The sequence below is a fragment of the Rhamphochromis longiceps genome, linkage group LG3 (genome assembly GCF_057381845.1).
Source record: "Rhamphochromis longiceps isolate RC_006_pf linkage group LG3, R_longiceps_female_GT1.1, whole genome shotgun sequence".
NCBI classification, from domain to species: domain Eukaryota; kingdom Metazoa; phylum Chordata; class Actinopteri; order Cichliformes; family Cichlidae; genus Rhamphochromis; species Rhamphochromis longiceps.
This window is the reverse complement of record NC_140559.1, coordinates 4,787,401-4,804,001: the sequence shown is the minus strand read 5'-3', so window position 1 is coordinate 4,804,001 and position 16,601 is coordinate 4,787,401. Positions and strand designations below refer to the sequence as shown.

General features: G+C 40.1%; 1 protein-coding gene across 3 annotated transcripts in view; it reads left to right on the top strand.

The window, feature by feature from the left end:
- LOC146672593 (uncharacterized) overlaps nucleotides 1-16,601 on the top strand; it is a 348,538-nt gene that overhangs the window by 19,706 nt on the left and 312,231 nt on the right. For 2 of the 3 annotated variants that reach the window (XM_085401282.1, XM_085401283.1), the window contains 2 exons: nucleotides 2,497-3,765; nucleotides 4,087-5,049. In XM_085401282.1, the coding sequence (XP_085257408.1) occupies nucleotides 2,497-3,765; nucleotides 4,087-4,773 (1,956 nt within the window). In that variant the 3' untranslated portion in view covers nucleotides 4,774-5,049. Of the gene's footprint in view, nucleotides 1-2,496; nucleotides 3,766-4,086; nucleotides 5,050-16,601 lie in introns of those variants that run through there. The other variant, XM_085401284.1, reaches the window with a different exon arrangement.

Sequence of the window (16,601 nt, the reverse complement as noted above, 5' to 3'; positions counted from 1 at the left end):
ATGTGTAAAAAGCAAATGTAGGAGCTGTGATAACTGTGTCTGATAGAATGAAGAGTCGACTGATATATGAAATATTCCTTTATTGGGTGAGAAAATCAGACCATGTCATAACTGCTTTAAGTCACACAGAATAGATATCAGAGCCTTAAACAGGCTGACTTCTGCTAAATGGGTCAAACTGGGCAGAAAGTCTACAAACATATAACATCCTTATAGAATATGACGTAACACTATAGATCAACTTAGCTCAGAATATATAAAGCATATAAACAGTTACAGCAATATGATGCAACAAACACAGCAGCTACTGATCCAAAATACTCAAAGCTTCATAGAACTGAAACCAACATTTATTTTTAGCTCCATCCTGCTGCTGATACAGACTTTAGGTTTCTGAACATTAAACTTGTTGCTGCCTTTCATAGTGCGTAACTTGAAGGCCCTGAGTACTTTCTCCCACACTGAAAACACTGGGATGATCACATTATTTGAACATTACCTAATAAGACTGATTCAGCACAGACAGTTATGTTAAACTTTCCTAGCAGTCCTTCACAAACAGGGAACAGTCTGTCTATTCTCTCCATCTGTCAGCTGCTGCTGGCTCTTCCTCCTCCTCTTCCTCACACACTGCTGAGTTTGTCCTGGTGGATCATCAGGGCTGCAAAGCCTCACAGATGATGTGCAGCAGTGGCTCCCTCAGTCTGTCCTCACTCTGGACACTTGCAGTCGTCACACATGGAAATCAAATGTGTGATAAGCTGCAGGATTCAAACACAAGTGTAACTTATAAACACATGTTCATACTTTTATTCCACAATCAGAGAGAAAGAAACAGAGAGAGAGTGCAGGACAGACAGACAGGTGACAGTCTCAGGTGTACACACTGCTACACAACAGCACAGAGAAGCAGGATTTAGTGTTTGTGTTATTACGAGTGTAAACAAGAAGAGTTCCAGATGGTGCAGTGGACACGTGTGACTGCTGTGATTAAAGCATCTTTCTTTCAGCTTAACGAGTGAACCGTCAGCTCGTTCAAACACACGTTAAAGTGCGTTTGGCTCGACACCAGCGAACAGAGGCAGCAATATAACACAGCTAACATTAACAGTGCAGTGAATCCTGCTTGTGCCGTGATGTTCAGGACTGCAAACCGAGCAGCATCACTGACTTTCAGCTTGTTGTGTTTGTGGATATATGACTGACTTTAATTATCCACAAAATCATCACATTCTCTGTCAGATTAAGGTCGACTATTGAACGGCGTATATTTTAAAGGCTTTAAAACCAAGTTAACGCTGAAAGTACAAACATCACTAATGTCACATGACTCTGCCGACAAGGCATAGCTATGGCTATGAAATGCTCTTTGTGTATCACTTCTTCATTATGAAAGATGTCATTAATGCACTAGTAATGTCTCATCTGGAGTATTGTTCAATCATTTGGTCAGCAGCTAATAAGACAGATCTTAACAGACTTCAGTTAGTCCAGAATAAGGCGTCCAGATTAGTGTGAAGATGTTCATACTATACTAATATTGATAAAATGCATAATAACCTTTCTTGGCTTCCTGTACAGGCTAAAATATTCTATGGCTTACTTGTAGTTCTAAAGAAAGCAATTCTGTTAAACACACCACATTTATTCTGCTCAGCTGCAGTATCCAGATGAAATACATCATCATATTACACAGTTTTCAACAAGCTGCAATTTAGTAAATGCTCGAGTTAAAAGTAACGTTTTGTTAAACTGTTACATTTAGAGCAACTTTTAAGTGGAATAAGTTGCCTTAAAAAATTAGAGAATTATTCAAAACTTCAATGAACACTTAAAAGCCGATTTACAGAGCTTTTAGTTGTTGTAAATATTGTAAGACATGATTTGTTTTTGAAATTTGTGTAATGTGCCTCAATGTTATTGATATTATTATTATTATTATTGATTGCTTATATTTGAACAATTGTGAAACCTCACTGTGGATGTAAGAGTGAAATTATGTGGATATCTTGAATCCACTTTATTGTGTAATATTTTATGTGAGTATTTGACGGAAGACGAGCAACATCTGTTGTGGAAGCTAACGGGGTTCCTTTAGAATAAACAAACATAGGATTTATTATCACTGAATAATTCTGTATAAATCTATACAAATTATAGAAATATGTAATAGGAAACAACAAAATAATCTAAATTATAAAATAATGTGTGTGTGTGTGTGTGTGTGTGTGTGTGTGTGTGTGTGTGTGTGTGTGTGTGTGTGTGTGTGTGTGTGTGTGCATGATTTTAGTGTTTGAACAGTCATGAATTATCTTTAACAGCAGGTTGGATGTAATGTGTTAGAACTACCAGCAGGTGGGGATAAGAGACCTTTAAGGTGTTTGGTGCCACGCTCCACCTTCAGGTTTAAAACTAGTGTTAATGGAGTTTGAAGGTTGAGTTTGTTCCACGACTGCATTTCACTCACTGCCTCTGTTTGTATCTCTGTCACTGCAGGACCAACATGGAGCCAGAAGTCAGCGCTCTCAGGAGGCCGACAAACCTCACAGAAGAAAGGGAGAGAAAAAACACACCTGTGACGAGTGTGGGAAGGGTTTTACTGTGAGGGCTTCACTAAAACGGCATCAGGTCATCCACACTGGAGAGAGACCGTTCAGCTGTGACTTGTGTGGAAAGTCTTTTTCCAGGAAGGGTTACCTAAAAACACACCAACTCATCCACAGTGGAGTTAAAGCGTACAGCTGTGATCAGTGTGGCAGAGCTTTTACTCACAGTAGCCACTTACAGAGGCATCTAGTTACCCACTCTGGAATTAAGGCATACAGCTGTGACGAGTGTGGAAAGTCTTTTTCCTTGAAGGGTCACCTAAAAGAACACCAACTCATCCACAGTGGAGTTAAAGCGTACAGCTGTGATCAGTGTGGCAGAGCTTTTACTCGCAGTAGAAGCTTACAGAGTCATCTAGTTACCCACTCTGGAATTAAGCCATACAGCTGTGACGAGTGTGGGAAGGGTTTTACTGTGAGGGCTAAACTAAAACGGCATCAGGTCATCCACACTGGAGAGAGACCGTTCAGCTGTGACGAGTGTGGAAAGTCTTTTTCCTTGAAGGGTCACCTAAAAGAACACCAACTCGTCCACAGTGGAGTTAAAGCGTACAGCTGTGATCAGTGTGGCAGAGCTTTTACTCGCAGTAGCCACTTACAGAAGCATCTAGTTACCCACTCTGGAATTAAGCCATACAGCTGTGACGACTGTGGGAAGGGTTTTACTGTGACGGCTTCACTAAAACAGCATCAGGTCATCCACACTGGAGAGAGACCGTTCAGCTGTGACTTGTGTGGAAAGTCTTTTTCCTTCAAGCGTTCCCTAAAAGAACACCAACTCATCCACAGTGGAGTTAAAGCGTACAGCTGTGATCAGTGTGGCAGAGCTTTTACTCAAAGTAGCCACTTACAGAGTCATCTAGTTACCCACTCTGGAATTAAGGCATACAGCTGTGACATCTGTGGAAAAACCTTCAGCCAGAGAGGGTACCGAAATACACACCTACGCATTCACACCAGACATGATGTGTACTGCTGTGAACAGTGTGGCAAATACTTTACAACAGACGCACACTTACAACGACACATGTTTATCCACACTGAGGAGAGACCTTATCAATGTGACCTGTGTGAGAAGACTTTTAAAACTCCACATCACCTGAGACGACACCAACAGATCCACACCAGAAAGAGACTCTACAAGTGCAGCTACTGTGAGGTATGTATTTATATTGTTATCTTGTCATTTTAGCCTGACTGTTTGGAACAACTCTGCTCATTAAACTGTGTTAGCATGTTAGCAATTCTACTGCATGGAAAAGCAGCTCTGAGTGATTATTCAGATTTTCCTTTCAGTTATGATTTTAGTATTACTGTAGTATTATGGTGGTAGTATTGTAGTTATTGCAGCCCAGTAAACTGAGTGTGTTAACTGAAACAGTCAAATGTAGTTGGACGTCTGCAGAGATGCTCTTTATTTCAGGCGACGTTCAGGATACAAATGTTGAAGGACTGACTTACACTTTGTGTCTTTGTTTAGAAGCAGAGCGACACAGATGGATCCAGTTCTCAACCCTGTCATCACTGTGGTGGTGGGAAAGACTTTCATTGTGACCTCTGTGGAAAAACTTTCAGTCAGCAAAAGACCCTAAAAGTACATCAACGTAGACACACTGGAGACAAACTGAAATACTGCAAAGAATGTGGGAGAAGCTTCACCACATCAAGTGATTTAAAACAACATGAACTGATTCACAGTGGGGTTAAAAAGCACCTCTGTGATCAGTGTGGGTCATCCTTCACCACTGCAGGTCAGCTTAAATCACACAAACGAGTCCACACAGGAGAGAAACCACACAAGTGCAGACACTGTGAGAGAAGCTTCTCACGGTCAGGTAGTCGTAACATTCATGAACGTACACACATGGAAGGAAACTACAGCTGTGAGCAGTGTGACAAGAGCTTCAGGAATCTCAGTTCATACTCTGCACACAAACGATCCCACGTTACTAATAAACTGTTTCACTGTTACCAATGTGCCCAAACATTCACCTCATTGTCTGCTCTGTGCAAACATCAGCGCGATCACTCAGGGCTGAAATCACTCCCATCACTGGATCACAGTGAATCTGAAGACACAGAAAGATCCTCTGGTTTCTGTGTCAGACTCAAAAAGCTTGAGATCAGGCTCCACAGAGTTCAGATAGAATCTCCTGTAAAAATCTGATGAGGCAGCTGTGAATCAAACTCTTCCCCTAGTTCCATTTTAAGCTTTCAAAACTGTCCTACTGTAGTGTTCATGTCAAGTGGTTAGCTTTCTTTTCATCAGTTGGTTGAAAACTCTGTTTCCTATTATAAAGTTTTTGTTTTAATGTATTTTGATCCACATAAATGTTTTCTTGTTCAGGTTCTTTATGTTATTGAATCTTGCAAATGTTAAATAAAAAATTCAAATGTAAAATATCTTCACTGATGGTACAAATAAACTGTCCTTTCAGCTTTAGCTCCTAATTTATTCATTATTTATGGATGTAGCACAGCAGCCGTCTCTTGATTAACACATGGAGGGCTCGGGATCTGATGGTGTCGTCTCCCTAATTTGCCCACTCAGTAAATCTCACTCATGGCCAAGAAATTGAAATAAACCTTGTTTCCCTGCTGGATAGTGATCCACTGTAACTCTGCTCCTCCTTCCTGTTTAGGATTTCTGTGGCTGAAGTAAAAATTCCCTCCATCCATCACTTATCCCAGCTAACCCAAAGTGAAATAAAGTTTTGCTGGTCTTAAAAAAGCATTACAATAATGGGCATTACCAATGCAAACTGAATGATACAGAAGATGAAAGAAGAGACTTTGATCAGTTAATAAAGCTCATGATCTGGATTCATTGTGGCTGCTACACAGATACTTCTGGGTCACTTCTCTCAGTTAGGAACCTTCCTCACCAAACTGACTGTTGGACCACACCCCTGGTTTCATGAGAAATAGTTTCAGCCATGATTTCTCTTCCTGTATTTCAGAGTAAAGACTGAAGTGACAAATGGAAGCATGTTTAAAAACACAATGTGAGAGAGACGTTGAGGTCCTTAGAAGTTACCCTGGGTTTTTCTGTCACCCTGCTAGATGTTACACACCTTGTTATTGGACTGATTTCTACTGCTGGACTACTCCTGCGGAGAGTAACAATACTCTTACTAATTAGCTCCCTTTCACACCTTTGGGGATATTTATTTTTGTGTTTGCAGCGCTGTGAGCCAGAACAGCGAGAGAAAAATCTGCAACAGCGACGAGCCGAATGCTTACGTGAATCGCAGCAGCTGCACATGTGCTACGCTGAATTAGAGGATATCTTTGCTCTGGATTTCTATTTCTACTTTTTCATTTCTATATGATTCTTCTTGCATCTAAACAAAGATGATTCAATTTGCTAAATGTTGATGGCTCTTCGTGCTCAGGTGTAAATGAGACGTAATATTTGCTCTTGGTTTGGTTCTCCTGTACAGAACCTTGCAGTACAACAGAAACCTAAAAACATTATTTGTAGTTGTTATTCTTAGTTGTTCTGCTGCCTAAATACCACAGGGTCTGATTATGAAGTTATTGAGCTGCACATACTTTACGACCTGCTTAAGTTCGAGGTCACAGCGTCTGTAGAGCAGCTGGAACATAATGAAGTCTACAAGGTTAAAGTTTTCTCTTCAGTTATTGTTCTTTCTGCTGCTTGGTTTGATGGAGCTGAGAGCTTTTGTTTTTATTATTGTTATTATAATTATCATTAATATTTTACTCTCTAGAAGCTTTAAAATAGTGTTTGTGTTTGAAAAAATTGATTTAAGAATTGAACAGAAACATCTGTCCTTCTGAAAATCGCCCAAAGGCACGGAGACAAAGTCAAAGGATGCAACCTGTAACTTTCTCTTCCTTCATGTCAGGACCATCATCCATGATTTATATAAAATGCATATAGCAACAGTAGCACTTTAGTTTGGACTTTATGATTTCTGTAACTGGAAAATATTATTTTGTTTAAAGACAGAAGTGACCGCATAGTTGCAACATCAAAGGGAAATATGAATTAATTAGCATCAAGTATATTTGTTGCTTAAGCGTTTGCACTATAACTTAAGTAGGATTATAACTTTTAAGGAAGGAAAGATTTCAGATATTTAGTTCACTGTTTCAGTTATTTTATATGAAATTAAAACATTTACGTTGGTCAAATATGATGCTCTAAATCAAATAAAAGTTTGAAAATAAATGATGTATTTTTAAATGCTGCAACAAATGTTCACAAAAAGTAACTATAATTAAAACCAGTTAAACAAAATCAAATGTTTGAATCATGCTTAACCAAATGCCAGGCTGGAGAGCTGAACCTAAAGTATACGTAGAAAGATTTCAACATCTGAGCAGTTTTTAATGTTTTTATCACATATAAATGTCACAGCAGTGGGTCCTGGCCCAATGCTTTGTGTTTTTGGTTTTCTTTGACTCTTGTTTTTCTTGGTTTTTGTTCTTCTTATTTATCAGGCTCTCAGTAATCTTAGTTCTCCCTCCCTCAGTGTTCATTTCAGCCTGTGTTTAGTTTCTGTTCCCGTGTCCCACGTTTCATCGTTTCATGTCGAGTCAGCCCTGTCTCTCTGTTTCCTGTGTCTCCCCAGTCAGCCCCGCCTCCCTCGGGCACTCATGTGTGATACAGAGTAATAAACCTGACTACATTTGCTGCACTCTCTTTATTACCTGTTACTTTAAAATTCATACACTAATTATGTCTGCCCATCTCTCTAATGTGAAGGTCAAAGGTCAACATCCCAGTGACATAAGAATAATCCCAAAGGGGCAAAGGCAGCGGTTAATTTAGCACATTTAGCATTAAGGGTACAGCAAGGATATACTTTTACTTATTGTGGCAGGGGTGTGGTCTCTGGCCTGCTGCAGTGGAGGCTGGTGGCGGGACGTTGGACGGCACAGGTGAGGGTGATGGAGCTCATGACTCTCCCCTTTATAGTGACGGAGGAGACTGGCGTGGGGGAAGCGTGTAGTGGAGGAAGCCGAGGAGAGAGCTGGTTTCTGGCTACAAAGACGGCGTCAAACCAGAAAATATTGCTCGTGGTCAAATAATGTGTAATAATAATGAAATAAATAGGCCATTGGGAAAAACGGGATTTTGAAATAAAGACTGACTTTGAAAAAAGGACATTTTGGATTAAAAATGGCTGGGAATAAATAAAATGCCTCAGGAATAATCTCTGTTATTGTGAAAAATAATGATCATGAAATTATATTTCACAATAATAAGTAAATTTATATAGCAGAATGCAATATATTTCACAATAATAAGCTTTTTTTCAAAATGTGTTCAATTATTTCACAATATCATTCTCACATTACATATCTGTGTCTTATTTATTCACATAGTTATTTATTTCATCATGACTTATTTATTTATTTAATTTTGAACACTTTGGAGTTCCATATGGTTGTAGTGGGCTTGTAATGTAAATGTGGTCTGATTAAATGTGACATTAATGCTGACGCTGCATCAAACCCTGATAAAACAGTTCTATTAGTGGGTCTGTGTGATCAACATCAGTGGGTTAAGCTGAGGCCTTGACTAGTAGAACGTCATGTTGGTGTTTAACAACACATGAGCCAACATCAGACTCCGAGCGCTACGATGCTAAAGATCAGAAGATCCAGTGTGACATCATCGTTACCTGGCAACAGCAGCCCTCATCTGACTTTATTGGAGGATATTTACACCAGCAACACGGTTTAGTTTGATATGACGGATCAACAACATGCGCTGTGATATCCAGTTCATCTGTAACAGATACTGGATCTAATCAGTCAGCAGATATTTGATCAGCTTATTTATAACTATACTAGAAACAAACACAACTGTGTTGGTGATTCATGCAAACTTGCATATCAGCCTTTGAAGGTTTTGTAGTATTGAGAACAAAGAGGTTGTGTTAGGGCTGAAAAGCCCGACTTGTTCTCCTCTGCAGGTCATCAAATGCACCACAGAAGTTTGTATTTGCACAGCCTGTATATGTTTGATGGCTTTATTATTCTCTGTTCAAAGACAGTAAATATGGAAAATGTCTCATGTAGTATCAGCTTCATTTAAAATGACTGCAAACATTTAGAGAACATGTGCTGCTGTTTGTCCTACATTTCAACACTGAATGAACCCTGAAAACATGATGGCAGCTGGCAGCTGGGAGTTCACATGAAATATCGGCTGTATGAAGACTGGAAATATAGATGATACAAACATGCAGCCAAACATTTGTGGTCATGGATAAACTATCTGATCCAAAAAGCAGGAAGTGACACAGCTAGAAAGTGTGTAACAGCTGAAGTCAAATGTAATGCAGAGTTGAATCTGCACTTGGATCCATCTATGAAAGGTCCACATGTAGGGATCACATGAGTCCTGATGTTTGTCAGTCAGCTTGATAACTCCATCTACTGTGGCTACATATACTGGGCTGGTAGCTCCACAGTGTTGGAAAGAAACTATTAAATGTGCAAAGTTTAAAATCAGAGGCTCTTCTAACACAGGAGCCATGTTGAGTTTAGATCACAGCCGACCACCGGCAGTCTGAAATGGAATGAAGCCCATTGACAGCCAGCAGGTCTAAACAGGAACGCACCCATTTGTATGTGTGGCAATGATGTGGCTGCGGCTGACACAGGATTGGTTCAAACTAAACATCAGACACATTTCACAGAGTTCACAAATAAACTCGCGTTTTTATTTTTGAAGATGATCATAAAGTAGAATTTATGGTCCAGTAGAAACAGCAGGAGGTTTGAGCCCTTCTGATGGCAAGGCAAGGCAAGTTTATTTGTATAGCACAATTCAACAACAAGGTGATTCAAAGTGCTTTACAGAGACATTAGAAACAAAAACAAATAAAAAGCATGATTTAAAATTGATTAAAACAAGCAAACAAACTAACTAACTAATTAACAAACAAACAAACAAAACAGTATATAAAATCAAAACAGATCAGAACAGTAGATAAAATCAGTAGTTAAATGTAAGTTTTGAAATTTAAGCTTAAAAGTGTGGATTTGGTGCTTTATTCAAATGCAGCTGAGAACAGGTGAGTCTTCAACCTGGATTTAAATAAACTGAGTGTTTCAGCTGATCTGAGGCTTTCTGGGAGTTTGTTCCAGATATAAGTAGCATAAAAGCTGAATGCAGCTTCTCCGTGTCTGGTTCTGACTCTGGGAACTGATAAAAGACCGGATCTAGATGACCTGAGGGATCTGGAAGGTTCATACTGGGTCAGGAGGTCACTGATGTATTTTGGTCCTAAACCATTCAGAGCTTTATAGACCAGCATCAGAACTTTAAAGTCTATCCTCTGACGGACAGGCAGCCAGTGTAAGGACCTCAGAGCTGGACTGATGTGGTCCACTTTTTTGGTCTTAGTGAGGACTCGAGCAGCAGAGTTCTGAATGAGCTGTACTTGTCTGACTGATGTTTTAGGTAGACCTGTAAAGATGCTGTTACAGTAGTCAAGCCTACTAAAGATGAATGCATGGACTAGTTTTTCCAGGTCCTGTTGAGACATCAGATCTTTTATCCTTGAAATATTCTTGAGGCGATAGTAAGCTGATTTTGTTATTGTCTTAATGTGTTTTTCTAAGTTTAGGTCTGCATCCATCACTACACCCAAATTTCTCGCCTGGTTTGTGGTTTTTAGATGTATAGATTGAAGTTCTCTGGTGACCTGTAATCGTTTTTCTTTGGCGCAAAGACTATTACCTCAGTTTTGTTTTTGTTTAGCTGGAGAAAATTGTACGGGGCCTTGGTCTCCTGATGACATTGTGATATATATTTGTGTGTCATCTGCATAGCTATGACAGTTTATTTTGTTGTTCTTTATAATCTGTGCCAGTGGGAGCATGTAAATGTTAAACAGAAAGGGTCCCCAGATGGAACCTTGGGGAACTCCACATGTGATACTTGTCTGCTCAGATGTGAAGTTACCTATTGATACAAAGTATTTCCTGTTTTCTACGTATGTTTTGAACCAGTTTAGTACAGTTCCTGAAAGACCTGTCCAGTTCTCCAGTCGTTTGAGTAATATGTTGTGGTCAACTGTATCAAATGCTGCACTGAGATCCAGTAAAACTAAAACTGACATTTTTCCACTGTCTGTATTCAGACATATGTCATTAAACAGCAGAAACAGGATTTGGAGGAAGATGTTAATAGATTAGAAAGAATTGTACACTGTGAATCAATGCAAGTCTTTCTATATAGACAGATCTGTAATAATCCCTCAGGCAGGTTCCTCTGGGACAGTCACAGATAGAGACACCAATTCTGACATCCTTTGAAAGCCTGACTTTGAATTTTCATCACTCGTCATGCACACAGATGTTAATTCTACATATTCCTGGTACTGAACTCTAAATCAATATGAAGAAAATGCTCCTGCTAATCTGCATCTATGTTGATATCAAATCCTTTTCCAGCACATGGATAAATCTCTATAAATCTTTCAGTCTGATCAGAATGGGCACAGTGTTGTTATTGCAGCTCCCTGATGTTTGAAAAGCTAAATGTCCATTTTAAAGTGCTCGTGTGTAGGATTGTGTTTTCTTCCTTTGTGCAGTTCTTACAGTAAACATGTTTGAATGTTTCCTGTTCCCCTGATGCTTCTTCCTGTTGGATAAAATTGGTTTGAATAACATGTTCTTATAGGTTTTAATGAACTTCAAACTGGGATCGACTTACAAAACTGTCTCATTTTATTGGAACGATCCACATTTGCATCCATTCACGGTACATTTGACATCTGAACACGTTTGTACACATGATGAAAGGACAGATGGTGTTTGTGTGTCCTTCTTAAACTTAGTGTGGATGTTTCATCATGTAGAACTACTTAGAACAAAGTCTTTGGAACATTTGGAGAACACGTTTAGGAAAGTAACATCCTGGTAGAACATTTTCTTAAAGCAGAGCAGAGCTGCAACATGACTGTGAGGATTCAGAAGAATAAAGTCAGAATACTTTATTATTATGAAGACTAAAGTGCACCTTAATGCTGCCGATGAACACACATGTTCTTTGTGAAAGCATGTGTGAGCACAGCTGACATGCACCACACTGACCCCACTCGCCCCATTTCTTCATCCACTTCTTGCTCTTGTGCTTGAAATGAGACGCAGCAAAAGTCGGAGGCTCTAAAATCCACAAGAAGGGGGCTCGTTAGATCAGGATACTGGATGTGATCCATAGAAAACATGGATAATACACCACTTTATTTGAAGCATCTGTAGCACTGCCTCAGTTCTGGATGTTTCCACAGACTCCTCTGTGCACCTAAAGCAAAGGTCAGCGGCACATGTAGTTGGGACAATTCTTCAGTCGCACAAACTACATAATCATTTTCCTCCAATGACGACTTTTCACTTGCAGAAATGGTCCTGTGTGATTTCCAGGCTGTGATATAAAAACTAGTTCCTAATGGCAGCGACTCACTCAGTAAACATGTGTTTCCTTCACCAACCTCACACACAGATCCAATAAGATCAGGAAGTGGGCAGTATAGTACAATATGTGTTATTCTGTGCTGCACTGCCCAAACTAAAGATCTGCTGAAGTGTTGGAAATGATCCAGATGTTTATTTTGGACGATACAGCAGAAGATCAGACATGAAAGTGGAGATAACACAGAAGACCTGCAGCAAAGGTCAGAGGTCAGACTGGGCCCCTGGATTCAACAATGAGCCAATGATCATCAAGCAGTGAGTAAAGCAGAGCCCTGACGTTCTGACATTCATCACACAGTCAGAACAAATGTCTGCTGATGACTTCATCTCATGAAACGACTGATAGATGTCAGTTCATTGATCAGCTGAGCTGCTGATCTTCATCGTCACAGAAACATTCAGCTTGTTTCAATCAGTAAATAACTCCCACTACTCCCAGTTTGAACTGTTCCCACTCAAAATGCTGTGAGAACAATGATCATTGTAGAACTTCACAAACATCACGTGTTGTTTTCCACATGTAAGATCAGCAAACACACAGAAACTTCCTGTTGCCACACACGGCCTCTAAAATCTCTTCCACGCTTTCTGTCTGAAGTCCACTCTCTGTGTCGGATCCACAGGAAACAACAAGATCTTATTAACATGGTTTTCAATGTGTCTCCTTCCAAAAAGTCCAACCAATGAACAAATGTGTGTATTTGTGGAGGCCGAACAAAAGCATGACACATTCCTCTGTTTCTATAAACTGGAGTCAAACACAAACATGAAGAGTTTCACTGACAGACTCCAAAATGCCCGCACAGTGGATCAAAGGGAAATCCTACAGTGTGGCCAGAGACTCTTAATGGCTCCAACATCAACACATCCACAATGTTGGATCCAGTTCTGCCTCACAGAGTTACTAAGACACACCCTCTGCCAGCATCACAACAGCTCCACCTGCTCCACCTGCCTCCTCAGCATCTGTACACCTGAAGAGAAAAGAAAGGCTCCAACAGCTCAAATCTACAAAGGATTCATGAAGTTTCATCCAACAATAACATGTTTGCCTTCCACAGTGTGCTGTTAGACACCACTGTACCTCTGCCATTTCAAAAAGAGCAGCTTGGGAACATTTTGGCTCCAAACACTTTGTGTTTAAGTTCTTTGTTTTCTTTGTGAAGCCGACAACATCTGGAGCTTTGTGACTCATAGAAACATCATTTTGTTCTTTAGATGACAGCAGATTGGGACTGAATAATCAATCACTATCAAACCAATAAAGACAAACATGCTGATTTTACAGGAACTTTGTTGGAGAAGCTGCAAAGACATGAAACTGGTGGAGATCCCAAACCAGTTGATAGTGCTGGTTATTCCAAATAAAGCTGTTTCCCTTTGAGATGAAATGACTTTGTGTCCTGATATATAATAAAGATGTTGTTGTTTTTGAGCCCCTGTATTAAAAGTAGTTTAAAGTCAGCTTGAGTTTGATGTCTTTATGTCAAAGCTGCTCATGATGTTGAGCTGCTGATGGAATAAAAACAATATAAAAGCATGTAGTCCAGACTTAAATGTAGCCTGTTGTTAGCTGAGGTCCACACACAGTGTTTGACAGTGTAAAGTGTGTGAAAGGGCTGCTGCTGGAGCTCACTAGGATGAGCAGGTGACCACGAGGTGGAGAGCAGCTGGCCTGGCTTTGACCCGGGCCACGCCCCCTTTCTCTCTGCTTTGCTGTCACTTATCTTCACTGCTCTGTCCAATAAAGCTGAAAAAGGCCCCGAATCAAAGAAATCTGCTGCAGCCTCTGAAATGTCTTCTGTTTCCTTCCCGACGGCTTTTTCACCGTCAGCCCATCAGACAGTCCAGCAGCATTTATGATGATGTCATGATGTTGAAGAGGCTGCTACGGTGGCCTCCCATGACCCCCAGCCTCATCACAGCTGAGATGCAGACATTTGAAAACATTCAGCAGACAACTGAATAACAGTCCAACACAACAGTCTGTGTGCAGACACACACTGACCTTTCATATAGTCATAGGAGTCAATCAAACACAGCTGGTTGAGTCATTTCTCTGTGAGTCTAAACACAGCACATACAGAGAAATGTAGACAGGATGTGCAGCCAGTGCAGTAAATGGTCTCAATATCAGCTCTTTAGAAAATGATCCTGATGAACATGAAACTAACATCCAATGAGAAACAGCTTCCTTGTTTCATGTCCAATAACAATAAATGCAGAGCTAATAAAGAGCTGTTCTATTGTAAAATGCTGAGATGATTATTAGACAGAACCCAGCGGCTCACCAAAAGCCTGCATTGAAAATCTATATGAAAGTCATCTATGCTCATATATGGCAAAATCCTGTAACTGTCACTGTGTTTTTCATCTGTGCTCTTGTTGGTTGGACAAGTTTGTAAATGACAAAGAGCTCAGTGAACTTTGCATCCATCAGATCCTGTTAGATGTTTGTTTTTCCTTCACAGCTTTGTGATGAAGGCTGAAGAACAGAGATATGAACTATTGCCAACATGAATCCTGATGCATGACGTGGGCAGAGACCCACCAAAGCAACACTCAGCTCACCTCATTCCAGGCGCTGGTCTGCTGGAGACCATGAGCCTTGCTAGTCACACATCAGCACCGTGGTAGGAAACAGCCTCCATCATTTCATTAGATCTGAATTTGGACTGTTTCCCTCTGGATGAACCAAGTCTGTCAAATCTATTGATCCAACACAAACAAACACATTGGCTCACAGTCAGATTGGCTTTGTATGGATGGTGTAACAGGGGACTGGGAAAGGATGCTGAAAGCTGAATATAACACAGAACAATAACAGGACATATAATAATGTAGAAACATGATCTTCAACAGGCACACTTCTGTTATTCATGATCACAAACACAAAGAACTTGTGCAGCCCTGATATCAGCCCTAATATATGAGTGTGTTTGCCCAAAGACTGAAACAGCATCAACATGACAGCTGTAAGAAATCTTCTCTCAGCCTTGTTTGGCAGAAGATCCCTGCAACAAAGATTGTAGCTGAAAGATGACGTGTGTAAAGTTTGCTCTGTGGGAGGGTCGAGGCTGTTTTTAGACCTTTGATAGTTTCCAATCCAGTTCTGACAGACAGGAATAAAAACAACATCATTAAGATCAGATCATGGAGCTGTTTGCTGCCTTGTTTCTATCTTCACATTACAAGACTTTACTACAATAAAGATGCTGACATGTATCTGTAGCAACAACATCATTGAATCTAGAACAACTGGAGCCAAACCAGTGGCTCTGCTGGGATCACTGGTGAGCCAACACTTCCTTGTTGATGCAGATTTCAGGGCTTCCTTTTGCTCCTCCGTTATAACTGTTCTCTCTTCTCAACACATGATGACACAAAGGAATCAGCAGTGACAAAGATGATGCTGAAGAGAAGCACACACTTCACACATATAACAGAGCAGTGCAGTTACACACACCTCTGCTCGACATCAGGCCTCAAACAAAGACACAAAACACTAACTTGACTCTAAACAGAAGAAACGAGCAGCTGTTTCTGTTCTGTGCTTATTTATATTTGACACACATGCTTCTCTTTGTGCAAACACACATCGCACTATAAGGGTAACCTCGCACACAATGATTGGACAGCACAGTGATGATGCTGGGAGATCCTATACGCAGCAACACAGAAACACTGAGAACTTTAAACAATGATGGAAAGTGTTATAAATGACTTGTTGGCCTCTGATCTGTCACAAACAGCTGAAACGTGTCTCTCATGAGTCACATGAAGGTTTTTGACAGAAAGGACAAAAAGTAGCTGCAGTCAGTTTGTGTCATTTTTATATTTATTCATCTGGGAGAAAAATCTGAGGGACATTAAAATGTGTTTTCAACAGAGACAAGAACATGAATATAACAGAACAGGTAAATGAACATGTTTCAAGTAAACAGCTGGACTGATCAGGTCCAAACACAGAGTGATAAACTTGTCAAACAGCTGTCATATCTTTATATAGAAGCTCTTTATAAATGCTGCTCACTGCAGTCTGTTTACTAATAATGTCAAAGTGTTAGAAACACAGAAACATCAGAATGGTCTTTGTTCACAGAAACCTGTCTGGGATCCTTTGTTGTTCTTTTGATGCAGAGTTACATTATAAATATAAAGAGTTATTTCAGAGTCTCATCAGTTTTCCTGCATGTCTTTATTTAACACATCAGCAGGGCTGACGCTCTCATGTTAAACACACACTGATCTATGGACACGTTCATGTGTTTCTAACAGAACCAGGCTGTTATCAGCCTGCACTAACATTATGTCACACACACTGAATGTAACAGTGACAGTTTACATCATCACACAATCAGCTGTGATTGTTTCACTGTCATCAAACGAGTCAACAGGAAGTAGAATCAATAGAAACCAATCATTTACTGACAGCATGTCTGATGGAAATAAGTGCAGATTATGTATGAAGTCTAACTGCACACAGTAACTGTGTTACAATAAGGACTTAACAGCGCCCTCTGCTGGAGT